General features: G+C 42.9%; 1 protein-coding gene across 1 annotated transcript; it reads right to left on the reverse strand.

Moving 5' to 3' along the window:
* Positions 1 to 5,517: 5,517 nt before the first annotated feature.
* On the reverse strand, positions 5,518 to 14,946 carry JPT2 (Jupiter microtubule associated homolog 2). The gene is made up of 5 exons (XM_082490304.1): positions 14,819 to 14,946; positions 9,235 to 9,383; positions 8,591 to 8,733; positions 6,585 to 6,630; positions 5,518 to 5,852 (listed from the first exon to the last, which is right to left on the reverse strand). The coding sequence occupies exons 1-5, from the start codon at positions 14,860 to 14,862 to the stop codon at positions 5,668 to 5,670; spliced, it is 567 nt and encodes a 188-aa protein (XP_082346430.1). The 5' UTR covers positions 14,863 to 14,946; the 3' UTR covers positions 5,518 to 5,667.

The raw sequence follows: 14,946 nt of genomic DNA on the forward strand, positions 1-14,946 counted from the left end.
AGGATGCTGCAGCTAAACTCAGCAGGGTTGTTCCTATAACGAGTGCCGGGATACTCACCAAGAGTCCTGTACATGGTTCTTCATGGAAGAAGCTCAGAAGCCAGCCACTCCTATTTGCCATCCCATAATCTACTTCTAAAGTACCAGAAGAAAAACTTCACCCTTCTGTTTTAAAGAAGAGTTGTCACATAATTTCCTTTAAAATCTGCCACTGGTTAACAAGGTTCCTGATGATGTAGCACTGGAAGCCTCCCTGCCTACTCTGCTGGGTTTTGTGGTGAAGCGTCCAAGATCCCCCCATGTGCTTTTAAAAACCCTTTCATATAACCTGAAGATGTCAGAAGATTGTAGTGACCTTCGAGTCTGTTGCCCAAAGACCATCTCTAGGTTGGGAGGTTCTACTACAGCCTCTTACAGCCAACAAGATGTTCTTACACACTGCTCGCACCTTCCAGCTCAGACCAATACAGGTTGAAGCTGATGTAACAGCAGCACAGAGGCAGAGAATGAGCCTTCCTGCAACAGCACCTGCTCATCTCCATTAGAGTTCATCAACAGCTTCCTGTTACTCCTGTTTAACTGCTTTTTTCTTTAATTACTCTACTGATGACAGGAAAGCCACCTTCACTTTGCCTGTCTTCCCAATTCTTGCTCGACACCTGCTGTTGAGATGCCAAGCTCACTGCTGAGAAACTTTTTATAAAGTAATTGCATGGCTCTCTGCTTCCTTTGAGCTTGTCATTAAAATGAAAGGGTGGTGTTCACAGAGTCAACATGCTGCCAGAAATGGAAAGAAACAAACAGCTGGTTTCGTTTAATATTTGTAGCGTCACAGGGATCCTGTGGGCAACCGCACCCCCAGCCTCAAGTGACCTGGGGAAGGGTAAGCGGTCTCCAACAATATTCTTCGACAGAACCTTCCTCTTGCATAACTCACAGTGGATTACAACTCTTAAAATATAAACTGTGAAACTTGAAAGTGGACTTTAGTTCAGGCAACTCACACAGAGGTGGATTTTTATTTTTTGCTCATCATGCTCCAGAGCACGCTCCCAGAAGCCCAGATTTGAACACTTTTTCACAGCGGAGCACACATTTACCTGTTTGCAGGAGGCGGTAGTGGAGGAAAAGCCATCACCTTTAGGAAGAACCTGGCACAACACTAAGGTCCTGGCTGCTTCCGACAGACCTCTGTGCTTCTGATACACTTTGACACAGAGCTGTTGGTGCTTTTGGTGTAGGTGGCACATAGCATCCGTCCAGCAGCAGCGAGGGTGGGTGACTGCGAAGCCAAAGGCAGCATAGCTACTATTTCAAATATAGGTAGGAGGGAGGAGGAAAGCGGTGGGTAAGAGACCAGATCTAGGAGCTGGCTGGAGGCAGAGTGACTGATGGGCAAATTAGTGCATCCTTGCTGGTTACGGCCAGCATTTTGACCTGCTTCAGGAGGAGGAGGTCTTGCTAAGAACACATGGAGTTGGAGTTTGGAAGAAAGGGAAAGCCAGACTCAGGAGAGGATAGTCTTCATTCCCAGAAGCACGACAAAACAATAATCAGGGATGCGAATTTAGCACAGTAATGAAAGCCTGCTCTTTCTGCTCATTGACTATGTTTTCAGAGGGAGGAGCAAGTAGCAATCCGGGTGTCCAGCTCAGCCTCCTGGCTGGCTGGGGGGCCTCTGGGCATCAGTTCCTGGGTAGCAGTAAATCATTACCCACCTACGCCTTGCACAGCTGATAAGGAGTAATGACATAAATGGCTTATCATGTGCCAAAGCCTCTCTAGAGCCCTGCCCTCTGTTACCAGCAGGCAGCCTGTGCTTAGAGATCAGTATCCTTTCGCGTTCTCTAGTCTAGCACATCACCACATCCCAGTTCTGACTGTTCGTTTTTCTTGAGGAACAAAGTAATGGAAAACTCCAGCCTCAACAACATTCATTCAGCAGAGCTTCAAGCTGAAATTCAACAGGAGACACATCTGAGGGCTTGAACACAATGCTGGGTGCCCAACTGGCTCCCAGCAAGAAGATGCAAGTTATCAACTGAGCACCCTCCGCATGTTGACAGGCAAGTATCAAACTTAGAGATTAACTTCTATAAATCCTTCAAAAAAACCCCAGTAATGCTACTTAAAACACTGACAGAGAGGATATTAATCTTCCTCATTAAGAGCACAAAGTGGGCTGTTTATCCACCATTATGCAGTGATGTAACAGGACGACAATATCAGACTGGCTGGCTTAAAAGTTACTGTGTAGAATCCAGCAGTCTTAATAGTGGGAAGGGTGGCCTGCTCTGGATTAATCAGGTTCGCAGGGGATCAGGAGGGATCACACATCGCAGCTCATTTGTTCATCAGAATGGCATCATCTGGTATCTGGCGGGCATGGTGACACATTTAGGAATAAGCAGCAGCTATGGCTAGAATCGTACACATGACTTATGAACGCATGCAAATCACCCTTTAACCACTTCCCAAGCTATGCTTATTATACCAGATATCATCATTTTCCTTCCAAGACTGAAACAGCAGCCTGGATAATAGTCTATCCTAAGTGTTTAAGCTACAAATGTTCAATTTAGGGACAAAGCAATGAGGTAAGGTATAGAGTTGCAAAGTGAAACTATACTGTAACCTACTAGTTGGCAGCACTGCAAAGGAAGGACAATCCTCTGTTGCTAATGTGTTATCTATTAAGGATATTCCCAAGTTCCCACACTAAGCAGATCCCACCTAAAGCACTGTGCATGCTCAAGAGAAGAGTTCTGAACTATAAATGGTAGAACTCTCGGTGCACAATACAGACATCACGGTAGAAACACATGCTGGCTGAGCAGCTCCGCAGCGTGTCACAATCTGTAAATGAAGGGACGAACTCAGCAGGTTTAGAATGCCCTGGCTGAGAGGTGTCCATGTCCAACTCACCCAGAACTGGAATTTCTGTAGCTGTAGTTACCTACATACTGCCAGCCAAGACAGTTTGTCACGAGGAGAGTTTATGCACTCACCCAAAGCGTAGAAATGGAGGTATGACATCTCCACATAAAGAGCATGCCCTGCTCGAGGGGAATTACTCCACTATGCTACAAATCTACTAAAATATTTTATATATTTGAATATTTAAGCAATATTGCTGAAGAGCGTAACAGCATCCCTGCGCCGTACAGGACACCACAGAACATTACCCACAAAATGCATTGACCTGAACAGCCCCAGGGATAAGAGGCGCTTGTCTCATGAGGAACCTCGAGCAGGGTGTCACAGCTCCAAAGCGCACTCCCTGCTACAGAAGGCCTGAAAAGATCTGCGCCATTTTTCCCATTTCAGATAACAAAACTCACCAGTGTACTTACATTACAACTAGATTACCAATTATTTTATAAAAGCAGACATCTATAGCACACAGTGAAGTAACAAAATACAGAGGTTTATTGACAATTGAATGATTTATCATTTGATTTCCAATCCTCTTCTGTCCCGGAGAACTGTTCTTCTCACTTTTACTTGATGAGTTGAAAACATGGTGTGGATTCCAAAGAAAGAAATGCAAGAAAATGAACATAGTTTAACTAATTTAAGGCCTAGTTGGAAGTTGCTGTTTATAAGACAGGCACTGTAGCCAATGCACATCAGGACTAAAAGATGCCAAGCCTAAGCTCAGTATTACAGACAGCGTCAGCTACACCAGCCCCCTCACTGCAGAAACTGCCTCTGGTTGACCTTCCCACACGGCAGCCTCTTACACCCTCTCAAGTACCGGACTGAGGAATGGAAACAGATGGATGTGTCCGAGTCAGCCAGAGGCTGGACAGTGGACTCAGGAATAGCTGCTAGGAAATACATGTTTGGAAGCAACATAAATCCACAGCAGGGTTGCAGTCAGAATCACTCTCACGTTTTCCCAGGGGGACCAGTAACAGGGAGTTCCAAACCTATCCGAAAGGGACAAAGGCATTGAAATCTCTGCTTTCCATGGCTAGTTCTACCCTTTGCACTGCCCCATGTATTTCACTTCCACTGTTTGAAAAGGCAACTACATCTTCATGCAGTCATCCATCACTCCTGACATCAACCAAACCAAGCAGTCTGTTAGGCTCGATACTCGCAGAGTGTTTTAGCACCTGGCCCAGGGACAGTCCCCTCTGAACAGCAGCAGCTCCCAGGGAACCTGGGCTAGAACAGCAGCGGGCTGATAACAACGCAGATAAGGCCACTTGTTCTTTGGTGTACCTGAACAACTTCTGTTTCGATATGTCAAATTTAAAGTCACTATTAAATACATTGAACAGTAAGCACCTAATGTTAACATTCATATATCAAAGCTCTGGATATGATCAGAAAGTCCATTCGGAGAACAAAGGATGGGAGCTACCCTCCTCAACGAGTGTTTGTGCAAAACATGCACATCTTCCAAACATGATTTGAGATAGCCAGCACAACCAAAAGGTTTGTATTGCTAAAGTCTTTGTTTCTCTAACTAGGATAGTCTACAGCACGTCTCAGAACAACTACAGCTGTGGTTTGGGGAGAATCCACATCCTTCTCCCAACCTTACCAACAAAAATCTGAGGCAGTTAAAGGCAAAAACATAAGGCTGACCAAAGACCAGAGAATTCACTAACAGAGTCAGCACAGACAAACAAACAAAAAATGCACTGTGGTGAAGACAGCAGAACAGTCCTGGTTTCCGCAGGATACAAAATAAAAACCATTGCAGAACCTAAGGCATTTCTATACAGGTTGGGTCAAAGCTGGCTGGACACCTCAGTATATTCTCCACGGTAATGGTACACTTCTGTGCAAAGAGTACCATAAAGCTATTTTTTTGCATCTACATCTCTACCAGCAGATGTGCACTCAACCAGGAGACTTTAAACAAAAGTCTTGTAGAAGCACCTACGTGAAACAGTACGTTGGACTGATATTATCACTTGTCAAGAGTCATAGTAACCAGCAGATTACTGAAGGCATCAGAAAGGCCTGCATACCCTGGGGAGGGAAAGACCATGACATTTATTAACATATAATGGTTTATGAGTATGAAAGAAACTTTCAGGAAATTTTGTCCTTGTATCAGCAATCACGTGCTGCGAATCAAGAAAGGAGAAAAAGAGAACCAAAGACTGAAGATGCTCAAACCCACGGTAGCACTCCTTGTTCCAGTGGAATGCATTTACATCTAAGTGACTGCAGGTCAACTCACACTGTGAAGCCGCATCCTACTGCCCAGCGTGAAGCAGAGCCCACCTCCTGGGCTTCAGAATCTTTCAGATGTGACATCCAGGTCGCCACCCATTCACAATGTTTTCCATGTTGACTGCATGGATAAGCCTGACTCCACAAGAGCGTCCTGAGCCACGAGCTAGCTAAGAACCTAACAGTCTGATGAACTCACCACAAAGCAGCACTGATCTTTCACAAAGTTACACTAATGTCCCCCTCTGCTACCCACCCAGGCAGCCCAAGACTCACATTTTCCACAGGGCACCCTTTCCCTCCCCAGCCCTCCCCCCCCCAAATCATCAGGTTATCCTTCCTACGTGCTTTACCATAACCCTCATCCATCTGCCGAAGAATCTATCCACAAACAATAGTCTATAAACTGACCTCGCAACCACAGACAGGAGTTTCTGTGCAGACTCCGTTAGTGAAAGTGAATGGATGACCCTAATAGAACGCAATACTGGATTTCCCCCCCGGCGGATTGAGAACTTTGTTGTGTGAGCGTGGCCTTGGCCCTAATCGGGGCTCATGATTGTCTATCTTGGGTTCTGACTCCTTGCATCGCTCCTCTTTGCCCAGATCTTTTTTCTCGCCTCCATCTTCCAGCTGTGGTTTGATATTTTCTGTAGCTGAATAAAAAGAAAAGGGATTAGATCAACTCACTATTCTGTAGTGCAAGAAGTGCCTCATCTTCTGTAGGCTGCATTATTTCCCACATCTCCCATCCACAGCACACTAAGGTTTCTCTATACCTGTTCATTTTTCCTGAAGGAAACAGATGCTGAGGAAGAATTTTACTTTTTGCAACAATTCCTCTCTTCCTTCAGCAACCCTTCCTACAAGGATAGGTAGGCTAAGCAATACACCTTCAAATTATTTTGGCAGTTTCAGGCAATTAAGAGATGCAACATATCATTGAATTCTTTCATACTGAGCTTAAAAGCAGCATTCCCATTATTCTTTAACAGTAACTAGCTAAGCAATAATACATTTTGTCAGTCAGCTGTTTGTTATTTACAACTACAGAAGGCCAAGATTGCACACCTGAAGGAGACGGCAAGAGAGGAAGCAGCAATCTGACAGGATATTCTTATATATATACAGATCCTATATATATCTATATATAGATACATGGTACCAAGCAAAGTATACACACACAGAGGATCAAGATTTATGCCTGCCTCCTCAATAAGAAAACCATTTCCCCGAAGTCAAATGATTAAATTTCTGACTAACAGAAGGAAAACTTCTCAGTTATATTATCCTAAATACCAGCCTTAGTCTTATATTTTTAAGAGAATAATAAGAAACTATTCCTTATCTTCTCAAAAAGAACCAAGAAAGGAATTTTTCTTGCTGACCTTCTAGCTTCTTTGGTGTTTCATCTTCTTTCAAGACAATGTGATCCTGCAAAGAAACCAAAAACTATCTTAGTATATTATCATTCTCAAACAGTAACTCCATCACAAAATCCTTCAGACTAGAAACAAAGCAAAAGTTTATACATTTATCATGGTAAAAGCCAGCAGCTGCTGACACTGTGCGCAGCCCCGCATCCCCCCACTGCTACACAATCCCAAGAACACTGGTAGAATCACAGAATGGTCAGGGTTGGAAGGGACCTCTGGAGATCGTCTAGTCCAACCTATGCGATGTCAATGTGCAAGTTTCAGATAACTCATTGAAACACAGATGAAGACGCTGCATTAATTCATTAGAGGCTTAAAACTTTGTCTGTGATAAACTGTTCACTCTAATGGTGTGGAATTACCATTCTTGTCAAGCACTCACCACCACCCAGCAGAAGCTGGTATTCACAACTAGAAGACAGGCAGCCCTTGAGCACCGTATTTATATTCAGCAATTACTGTTTTCACTGATTATCCATCATGATCCCAACAGTCAAGTAATTAACAAAACCTTTTAAGACCATTTCCCCAACAATTCCAATTGACTGTTGGAAATAAACAGCAACACTTCAGAAACACTTGCATGTTTTCCCACCCACAAAATTCTACTTGCAGTAATTTTTGCAAATGTGCTATCTCCTTTCCATCCCAGTATTTTCTGCAATGCCAATGCTCTAAATAAAGACAAAGGAATTTCCCAAGTGTTGTCCTGTTTGTCAGGAATCCACAGGAATTAATGCTACATTTTTAAAAAGGCAACTGAAAAGAATCAAAGACCAGCCTGATAAAGGGGTACAGAGGCACAAAACAAAGCCCTTTCCTACACCAACAGCACTACTCCCGACAAAACCTAGCTCCCAGTCTTATTCTCCTCTTTTCTTATCACCAAATCCCCCAAAATACACTCCAGAGTCTGCATAAGAAGTTAGGCAAAAACACACTACCAGCACCTTCAAATTTAAGGAGAAAAAAGTTGGGGGGGGGAGGAAGTTAAACTGGACTAATCTTTTCTTCCTAAGGTTCCAGGAAAAATTAGACTGTTACTACTTTTTCAGCATTGCATGGGATGTTAGGCTCCCATGCTGTCGGACACATCAAAAGCATTGCCAACATAGTAACTACTCTCTCAATAGTGTCTACTTAGAGTAAGGCAGCAGGCTGTAAATCTGAACACAGGGAATTTAAATGCAGAAATAAAGTAATTGGCAATGTATCTTTCCTTTTTTCCAAAACCAGATCTGGTGATAACTACAAGCCTCTCCAACTATTACACATCCCAGCTTTGAGATCTACAAATAACAACTGATATAGCAAGACACACTTTTGTCTGACATCACAAAATAAAGTGCATGCTGGACCTGACCCAAAGCTCATCTTGAGTTACCTTTTTCACTGTTGATCACTTAAGCTTAATCTCCTGCTAAAGTGCTTTCATGTTGAATGGAGACACGTGTATTCAAGAGAGGTGGAGGGCACAGCCGGGCTACATGATGATTTATGGCTGTAGCTCACCAGGGTTCACCGGCTTTCCAGTGTTGGATTCAAGATCACTGCTGCCTAATTGCTGAATAAATAGAAGTATCTTCTCCCTATCTAGCTGAAACGCCTCTTGGCTGTGTGCCAAGGATTCCAGCCGTACTTCACTTACAAGGAACACCAAAGGCTTCGGAAGCATTTTTTTCCTCTGTCCTTGTTTTGTTTTCTTCTTTTTTTTGGAACACACATCTGCAGCCTAATTAATAGTTCTACTGCAAACTATGGAGCATGCTGAAATCTGATATGCTAAAGATAACAAGCTATCAAAAAGACTTCGGGAATAACTGTCTAACTTGAAGTTATCCTATGCATAATTCAGGTCTGTCATCTTAAAAAGAATATAGGCATTGCACTGTGACAAGACTAAAGACGATCGCTGAGCTGCTAGCTTCTTGGTTTGACAGCAAAAGAAGTACAAATACCTTCGGCTTGTTTGGGTGTGCTCGCACAACACTGGTAGGTACAGGAGACCCAAAGATATCACTTGTCTTCCCACCGGGTGGATTCATGCGTGGACGAGGCTGAGCAGAACCAGAATCCTCAAAAATACCACTTTCTTTTCCCCCTGCAAGGCAGTCGTTAGATTATTTTTTTTTCCTAGATGACTTAGTTTTACCACACTATATAAAAAAAAATAAAAAAGATATAAGAATTCAAAGACTTCTAGAACCTTACTGCCTAGAGACTTCCTTTTGCTTGCCTGAAAATACTAACTGTAATCCTTTGTTACAAGAACTCACTAGAGGATCTCAGATTCACAGCTGCACTCACTGCAGCTAACTGAAGACACAGCTCTAGAATAGAAGCAGTTTCCTTTCATCATTTCCTAGACCTCAACTTGGAAAGAATTAGACTTGGATGATGTGCTAAGAAGCCTGTGAACATGTAGATCACTGAAATATATTCATAAATTCAGAAGTCTGAATAGATTTACTGTTCAAGCCAAATTTGTAAAAATGCATCATAAAAAGGCAGACAGATCATAGTGTTCCACTTTAGGAAAACGAACCCAGTTCTGTGCCACAATTCAAAGCCCAATCGTGCTGAAGGAGGTGGCTGCTCTTACCTGGAGGGTTTGTTCTTTTTGGAACATTTTGAGGTTCTTCTGAGGCTCCAAAGATATTGGATGCCATGCGGTGTGGCCTGCTTGAAGAAGAAACTTCTTCTGTACTCCCAAAGAGATTACTAGAACCTCCTCCTGGGGGTTTCAATACCCTACAGTGCAGAATGAGAGAAGCAGGAGACAAAACTTTGTTTGAAATTTACAGCATTCAACATATTTTATGTCCCCTCCCCATTCTCCCTCATAAGTTATGAATAACTCTTCTGATTTGAACTTACTCCAGGTAACTGCTACGTCCATGAAGTATCTACTTTTCAAGAGCTGTTTTAATAAAATATTCTCAAGTTCAGCACAAATACTGCCAGCTTCCTAGTCAGTCAACTTGATCATGATGTTATCTATGATTATTTGGAATGGTCATAACAGTACCACCAGAACAAACGGCTACGCTATCTGTGGTGTTCCAGAAGCAACAGGAGATTAGGGGAAGACATATGACTCTGGTTAGTATTTTAAAAATAACCATTACAGAATCAGACTTTCTGCTAAACTGCACATACCAGCTTTGCATCCGCGATACAACGCAAACCCATCAACTTTTAAAGAAAAGCAGACATTTCATAACTACTAAAAAATTTGCTAGTTTCAACCATCAGTTATCGTATTAGCTGCTGTAGAGTTTAGAAAGGTGGAAAGCCAAGAAGCAAAATTTTTAGTGGTCGAGATGCAAATCCATTAAAACCAAAGCTTGGCACCAGAGGTATATCAAATGGATCCTCATAAAAATTGGAGGTTGCAATAGAAATGGACTGACTTCTTGAAAACTACCCAAAGTCATGCTTGTCCTTGAGTCATAAGTCCACAGTTAATACCTATGTCTTGTTCAACAGACTTCAGGTCCTGTCCTGAAAAGGAACTGAATCACTATGTGGGAGTAGAATCAGTAGAATTAATTGGAAAATTAACAGAAAAAGCATAGGAAAGCGATGAATACCTAGGTAACAAAAATAATCTTTACAGTTATGTCTACTTGACCAACAATCTCGGCAGCTGAGCAAAAGTAGTAGCTGAATTATACCTCTTCTAATCTGAATACTTGACCTGGGACCTAAACTAACCTTTACTTTTATATAAAGAGAACAGTTATAAATTGCAAGATCTTTACCTCACTCTACCTGAACAGAATTCAAACGTCAGTGAATTAATACAACCCTTCCCCTCCATAGATCTGTGACAGAAGCAAGCCATTTCACGTTAGATATCTGCCAGGCATAAAAAGAGGCTCCTCTCAGAGTCAAGATCTACTCCAGTTTAACCCTAAGATTTAACTTCACAAAAGCAGAGTTTTTGGCTGCCCTGTCAGAAAATGAGCTTTGTCAGCATTTCAGTCCTCAGGATGAAGAAAGCAGTTCTATTTGCTTTGGGGGGAAGGAGAAAAAAGTTCTTCTTTTAGTCTGGGAGTAGTTTATGTAGTCAGAACCACCCTCAGAGAAACGGTCTTTACCGGCCAACTTCAATACTTTAATCCTTAGTACGATTGTGGATTTAATGAACCCCTTTAGCTTGAAGGAGTAATTAGAATTTCAGTAGACAGGACAACTGTCTTGCCCACTGCACAGGTAAGATCTTATCTGAGCAGAAGGTTTATTTACAATTTACTGTCCAACAGACTACAGATCTAACTATGCTATAGGCTTTCCACATATCTTAGAAGATCTAAACCTGCTATTAAACCAGACATCGTATAGGCAAATTATGTATTTTGATCATTCACAATGGTCCAGAAACCATGACGCAGTTTAAGCATTCAAACTTGGGAGACGGAAGGAAGAGAAAAGGGAACAATAAAAAAAAAAAAAAAAACCACAACCAAACCTAGGAATTGAGAAGCAGCTCTTGTTAAAAAAGTAGGTCTGCTAGTATCCCTCATCTAATTGAAGTGATTTCTGTCCACCCATTTTTTCAGCTATTTTTTAAACACAACTAGTCTTTCTTGAGTTCTAAGCATATAAGTTCTTGAGTTCTATGTATATATAGTTTTTACAGATGGGAGTTTCCTGCACTATAGATTCACTCCATTTACCATGCTGTTTTCTTAACACATGCCTACAAGTGTAGGAGGGAATAACAAAATAACTACATTCAGATTTTTTTTGGTTTAAGAAAAACAACCAGTCATAAGAATCAAATTACTTCTCATTCCTGCAACTAGATTTAAGATTCATTGCAGAAAAAAAAAAATCTAGAGAAATCCCATTTTAAGATTAAATGTCTTGATTATTCAGCTAACAAATTTAATTAACCATCAAAAGAAATCTAACACTGACTAATCTTATATTGTCCTCCTATTTTCAGCTCAGTATACATACTAAGAAAACCCTACTGTTGCAATGTGTAAGTCAGAGGCATCACTTGAGGTGCTTACCAGGCACTTTGAAATCAGCGTAATAGGTGACCTTTTCTGTCAGTGTCACCCAAAAGTATGTCTTGACTCTACATACACAGAATGGATTTGCCTCCTCAATTTCAGAAACTTCTAATCAGCTGCCAAATATTCCATAAACTTTCAAGAGACTGTGACACCAGGTCCATAAAAGTTATCTGACTTTGCATTAGTTAGAATAAGTAATTCACAGGAATTACAAAAAATAACCTTGAAGTAACAAGGTCTTCCAGCTTATACGAAAGAGGACAGGGTTTTGCACCCCTTCACTTCAGCCAAAAACCTGGGAGAATACAAAGCTATTTTCTTGCTGTGTAGCCTCTAAAGCATCGCTGACCTCCTTGTACTCCCGTGTCGCTTCGTTCTAGATCAGAGTGAGATGGGCAGGTCTCCCACACCAAACACGAAAATAAGACTTAGCCTGTGAATCCTACCAATGGAAAACAGCATGCTAAACTTGATAAGCCAGTGTGAGCTGCTTCAACAGAGAACAAGGAAATTCAACATACACTTTATAGTCATTTCAGTTTATACTTTATAGTCATTTTAGATTGGTATTGTGTCAGTTTACATAACGAGATATTTTTGTGTCTTGTAACCAGGTAAGTTAGATCTTCTTCCTTCCTTCGGGAGGAAGGGGGGAGGAGGGCAGAAGGGAAGGTGGTGTTTTATTCTTTTAAACAGTAATGAAAAAAAAAAAAAAAACAAAACAAAACACAAAACCCTTGTGTTTTCTACGCAATCTAAATCTGTTTCTTTTCCCCCTCCCATCCAGTAGACTAGAAGTCTGTCAATTCATCTAGAACAGCTAAATTAAGAACCCTACCCTGCAAGTTTAAAAGCCTCTACTAATTGCTTTGTTCTCTTCTGGCAGGCTTGAAGAATTTTAATTAGTTCTTGTGGTCTTTTTTCCTGCATTCTAACACACTTGAATTTGAACGCCTTTTCCTCATTAAACCTTTCAGCCGACCTATGGAAGAGGTGCCAAGCCTTATCCATTACTTCAAGACACTGGCTACATAAATACTTTTTTTTTTTTTTTAAATTTTGTCTGGAAGTTAAACACTGAAGTCCTACCATTTTTCAGACAGTTCTAATAAAGCAGGTAAAATAGGACAGTTGCATTATGTGCAAGAGACCATCACTAAGATAACTAGCAGAAAGTCAGTGTTAAGGTTTGGAACACTGGGCTCTAAAGCAAAGACCAAAAAGTTGCTGGGGGTACTCCTGCTGTTGGGTCAATACAAATTCATCCCTCATTAAGTCTCACTCGTGTTACAAACAAAACAGCAAGCTTTGTTAAGTCAGTTACGCTCTTGATCGGAAAGCTCGGCAATATTCTGCAATAACACTGATGGGGAAGAGGGAACACGTGCATCGCATTTCCAAGATGGTTACATTCAGCATTTTCAGCTCTATACAGTAGTTGTGAAACTGCTCGTACACGAGATGAATCGAAGATACATAAAAGCAACACATCTTTATAGTGTGCACCAACAGTAGAATGATAGAATTCTCTTCTGCTTTGCTTTCAGAGCAACAGCAACTCTTAGACATGCAATCCTTCGTTTTATTTTGGAAAAGCAAAACTTCCTTAAAAATACAGAGCGTCTTTATTTAAGTTCAATAAAATAAAACTAGGCAGTTAATTTGAGTCATCAAACTAGTTGTTTGCTATATCACTGTACGCACTAACTGGATAAACAGAGATACATCTTACTGGATGATTATTTAAGTGGAGGCTTTCAATTAAAATATTTGTAGCATTATTTATTTCTAACAGTAGTACCCCTGTATTACGAAGTTCTAAAAATGCAAAATCTTTGTTTAAAAGTTCCTTGCAAATATTTCACATTAGGAAGAGTTGTTTTTTCCCACTTCCACAGCTGCTGGTGGTTGCTGCAGGGATTTTGAATTAGACTCAGTTTTAATTAGAGAAACTTCTATACATCAAGAACTGCAAAAGGATTTACATCATCACCAAATAAAGTTTGGTTTAGGGAACGAACAGCATAAGCTCTGGAAGAAGTGTCTATGAATCAAGCACTTTTTGCTTTTGAAGGCACAGGCCGCGTGCCAACAGTCACCATCTCAGAGACCACTCTGTGAGATCCAGCAGTGTGAGGTGCTGCAGTATGCGCGCTTGCTGTGCCGGGCCTGTTTCTAGAGTGGTGTGTATTGCTACAGTTTGTTCTCAGGCACGATGAAAACACTCTGCCGCAACGCCGGAGAACAAGCTGTAACAAGATCACCTTTGCTTGCTGTTGACTAAACAGTTATGATGGTCTGCATTCCTGACTCTATCCAGAAACCCAATTTATGAGTTAGACGTGGTTTCAAAATTGACATGAGAACAGAAGCTTCTCAGAGACTATACTAAGGGCAGAGTATCCTCAGAAGTCTTTTAAAACCAGGTCATGGCTTGGAGCAACTGGAATAAAAGGCAATCTTAAAGCACCCTTACGTGATTTCGAAACACTTCCTTCCCCTGCGAGCACATGATTACCTCGCAGATGGATTAATCACTCCAGCTCCAAGTCATTAGGATATATGCCCTCGTCCAAGTATAACAATATACTTCAACTTCACAAGGCGAAAACAAGCTAACATCTGCTTATGCAGGCGTTTGCGCTGAGTCCTCTCAAAGCTTCCCGGCGCGCCACCAGGCCCTCCTCCCTCCCTGACGGAGTAACACGGGGGAAGGAGGGCCTCCACGGCGCCCTTCCTCCCGCACGGCAGAGCTCCTGCAAGGCCCAGACCCCCTCTCCCGCCCGGGAACGCCCGGCAACAGCTCACCCCCCTCCCGGTGGGCCGGGCCGGGCCGGGAGCTACAGCCCCGCGGGGACCATGCCCCATGCTCGCCCCAAGCCCCGGGCACCGCTCCCGCGGGTCACCCCGCAACCCCTGGGGCGAGGGAGGTAAACCGAGGCACGGCAAGGTCAGCGGGCAGCCGGCGAGCCGCCCCAGCGCCTACCGGAGGGCCGAAGGCGGCGTTCCCGTCCACCGCGGCCCAAAAGGCCCCTCAGGAGGGACCCGCTCCCTCAGCCGGAGCCGCCCCTCAGCCCGAACAAAGCCCCACCGCCGCACAGCTCCTCCCGCTTCCCCCTTCACCCCCGCGCCTCCGGTCCGCCTCCACCGCCCCACCTGGAGCTGGGCTTGGCCGAGTCGGCCTCGGGGCCCTGGAACATGGTGGCAGACGACGAGCTCAGCTCCACAGCCCCGCGCGCAGCGCTCCTCCTCGGCTGCCTGGCCCGCAGGTAGCGGCGGCGGGC

The sequence above is a fragment of the Vanellus vanellus genome (genome assembly GCF_965231255.1).
Source record: "Vanellus vanellus genome assembly, chromosome: 14".
Taxonomy (NCBI): domain Eukaryota; kingdom Metazoa; phylum Chordata; class Aves; order Charadriiformes; family Charadriidae; genus Vanellus; species Vanellus vanellus.

What these genes read in the sequence shown, in the direction of transcription:
- JPT2 (XM_082490304.1), bottom strand. Translation starts at nt 14,862, where the DNA reads ATGTTCCAGGGCCCCGAGGCCGACTCGGCCAAGCCCAGCTCCAG. An exon ending in TCGGCCAAGCCCAGCTCCAG is followed by an intron (nt 9,384 to 14,818) that starts GTGGGGCGGTGG and finishes TCTGCACTGTAG; the next exon opens with GGTATTGAAACCCCCAGGAG. An exon ending in AACACCAAAGAAGCTAGAAG is followed by an intron (nt 5,853 to 6,584) that starts GTCAGCAAGAAA and finishes CTTTTTATTCAG; the next exon opens with CTACAGAAAATATCAAACCA.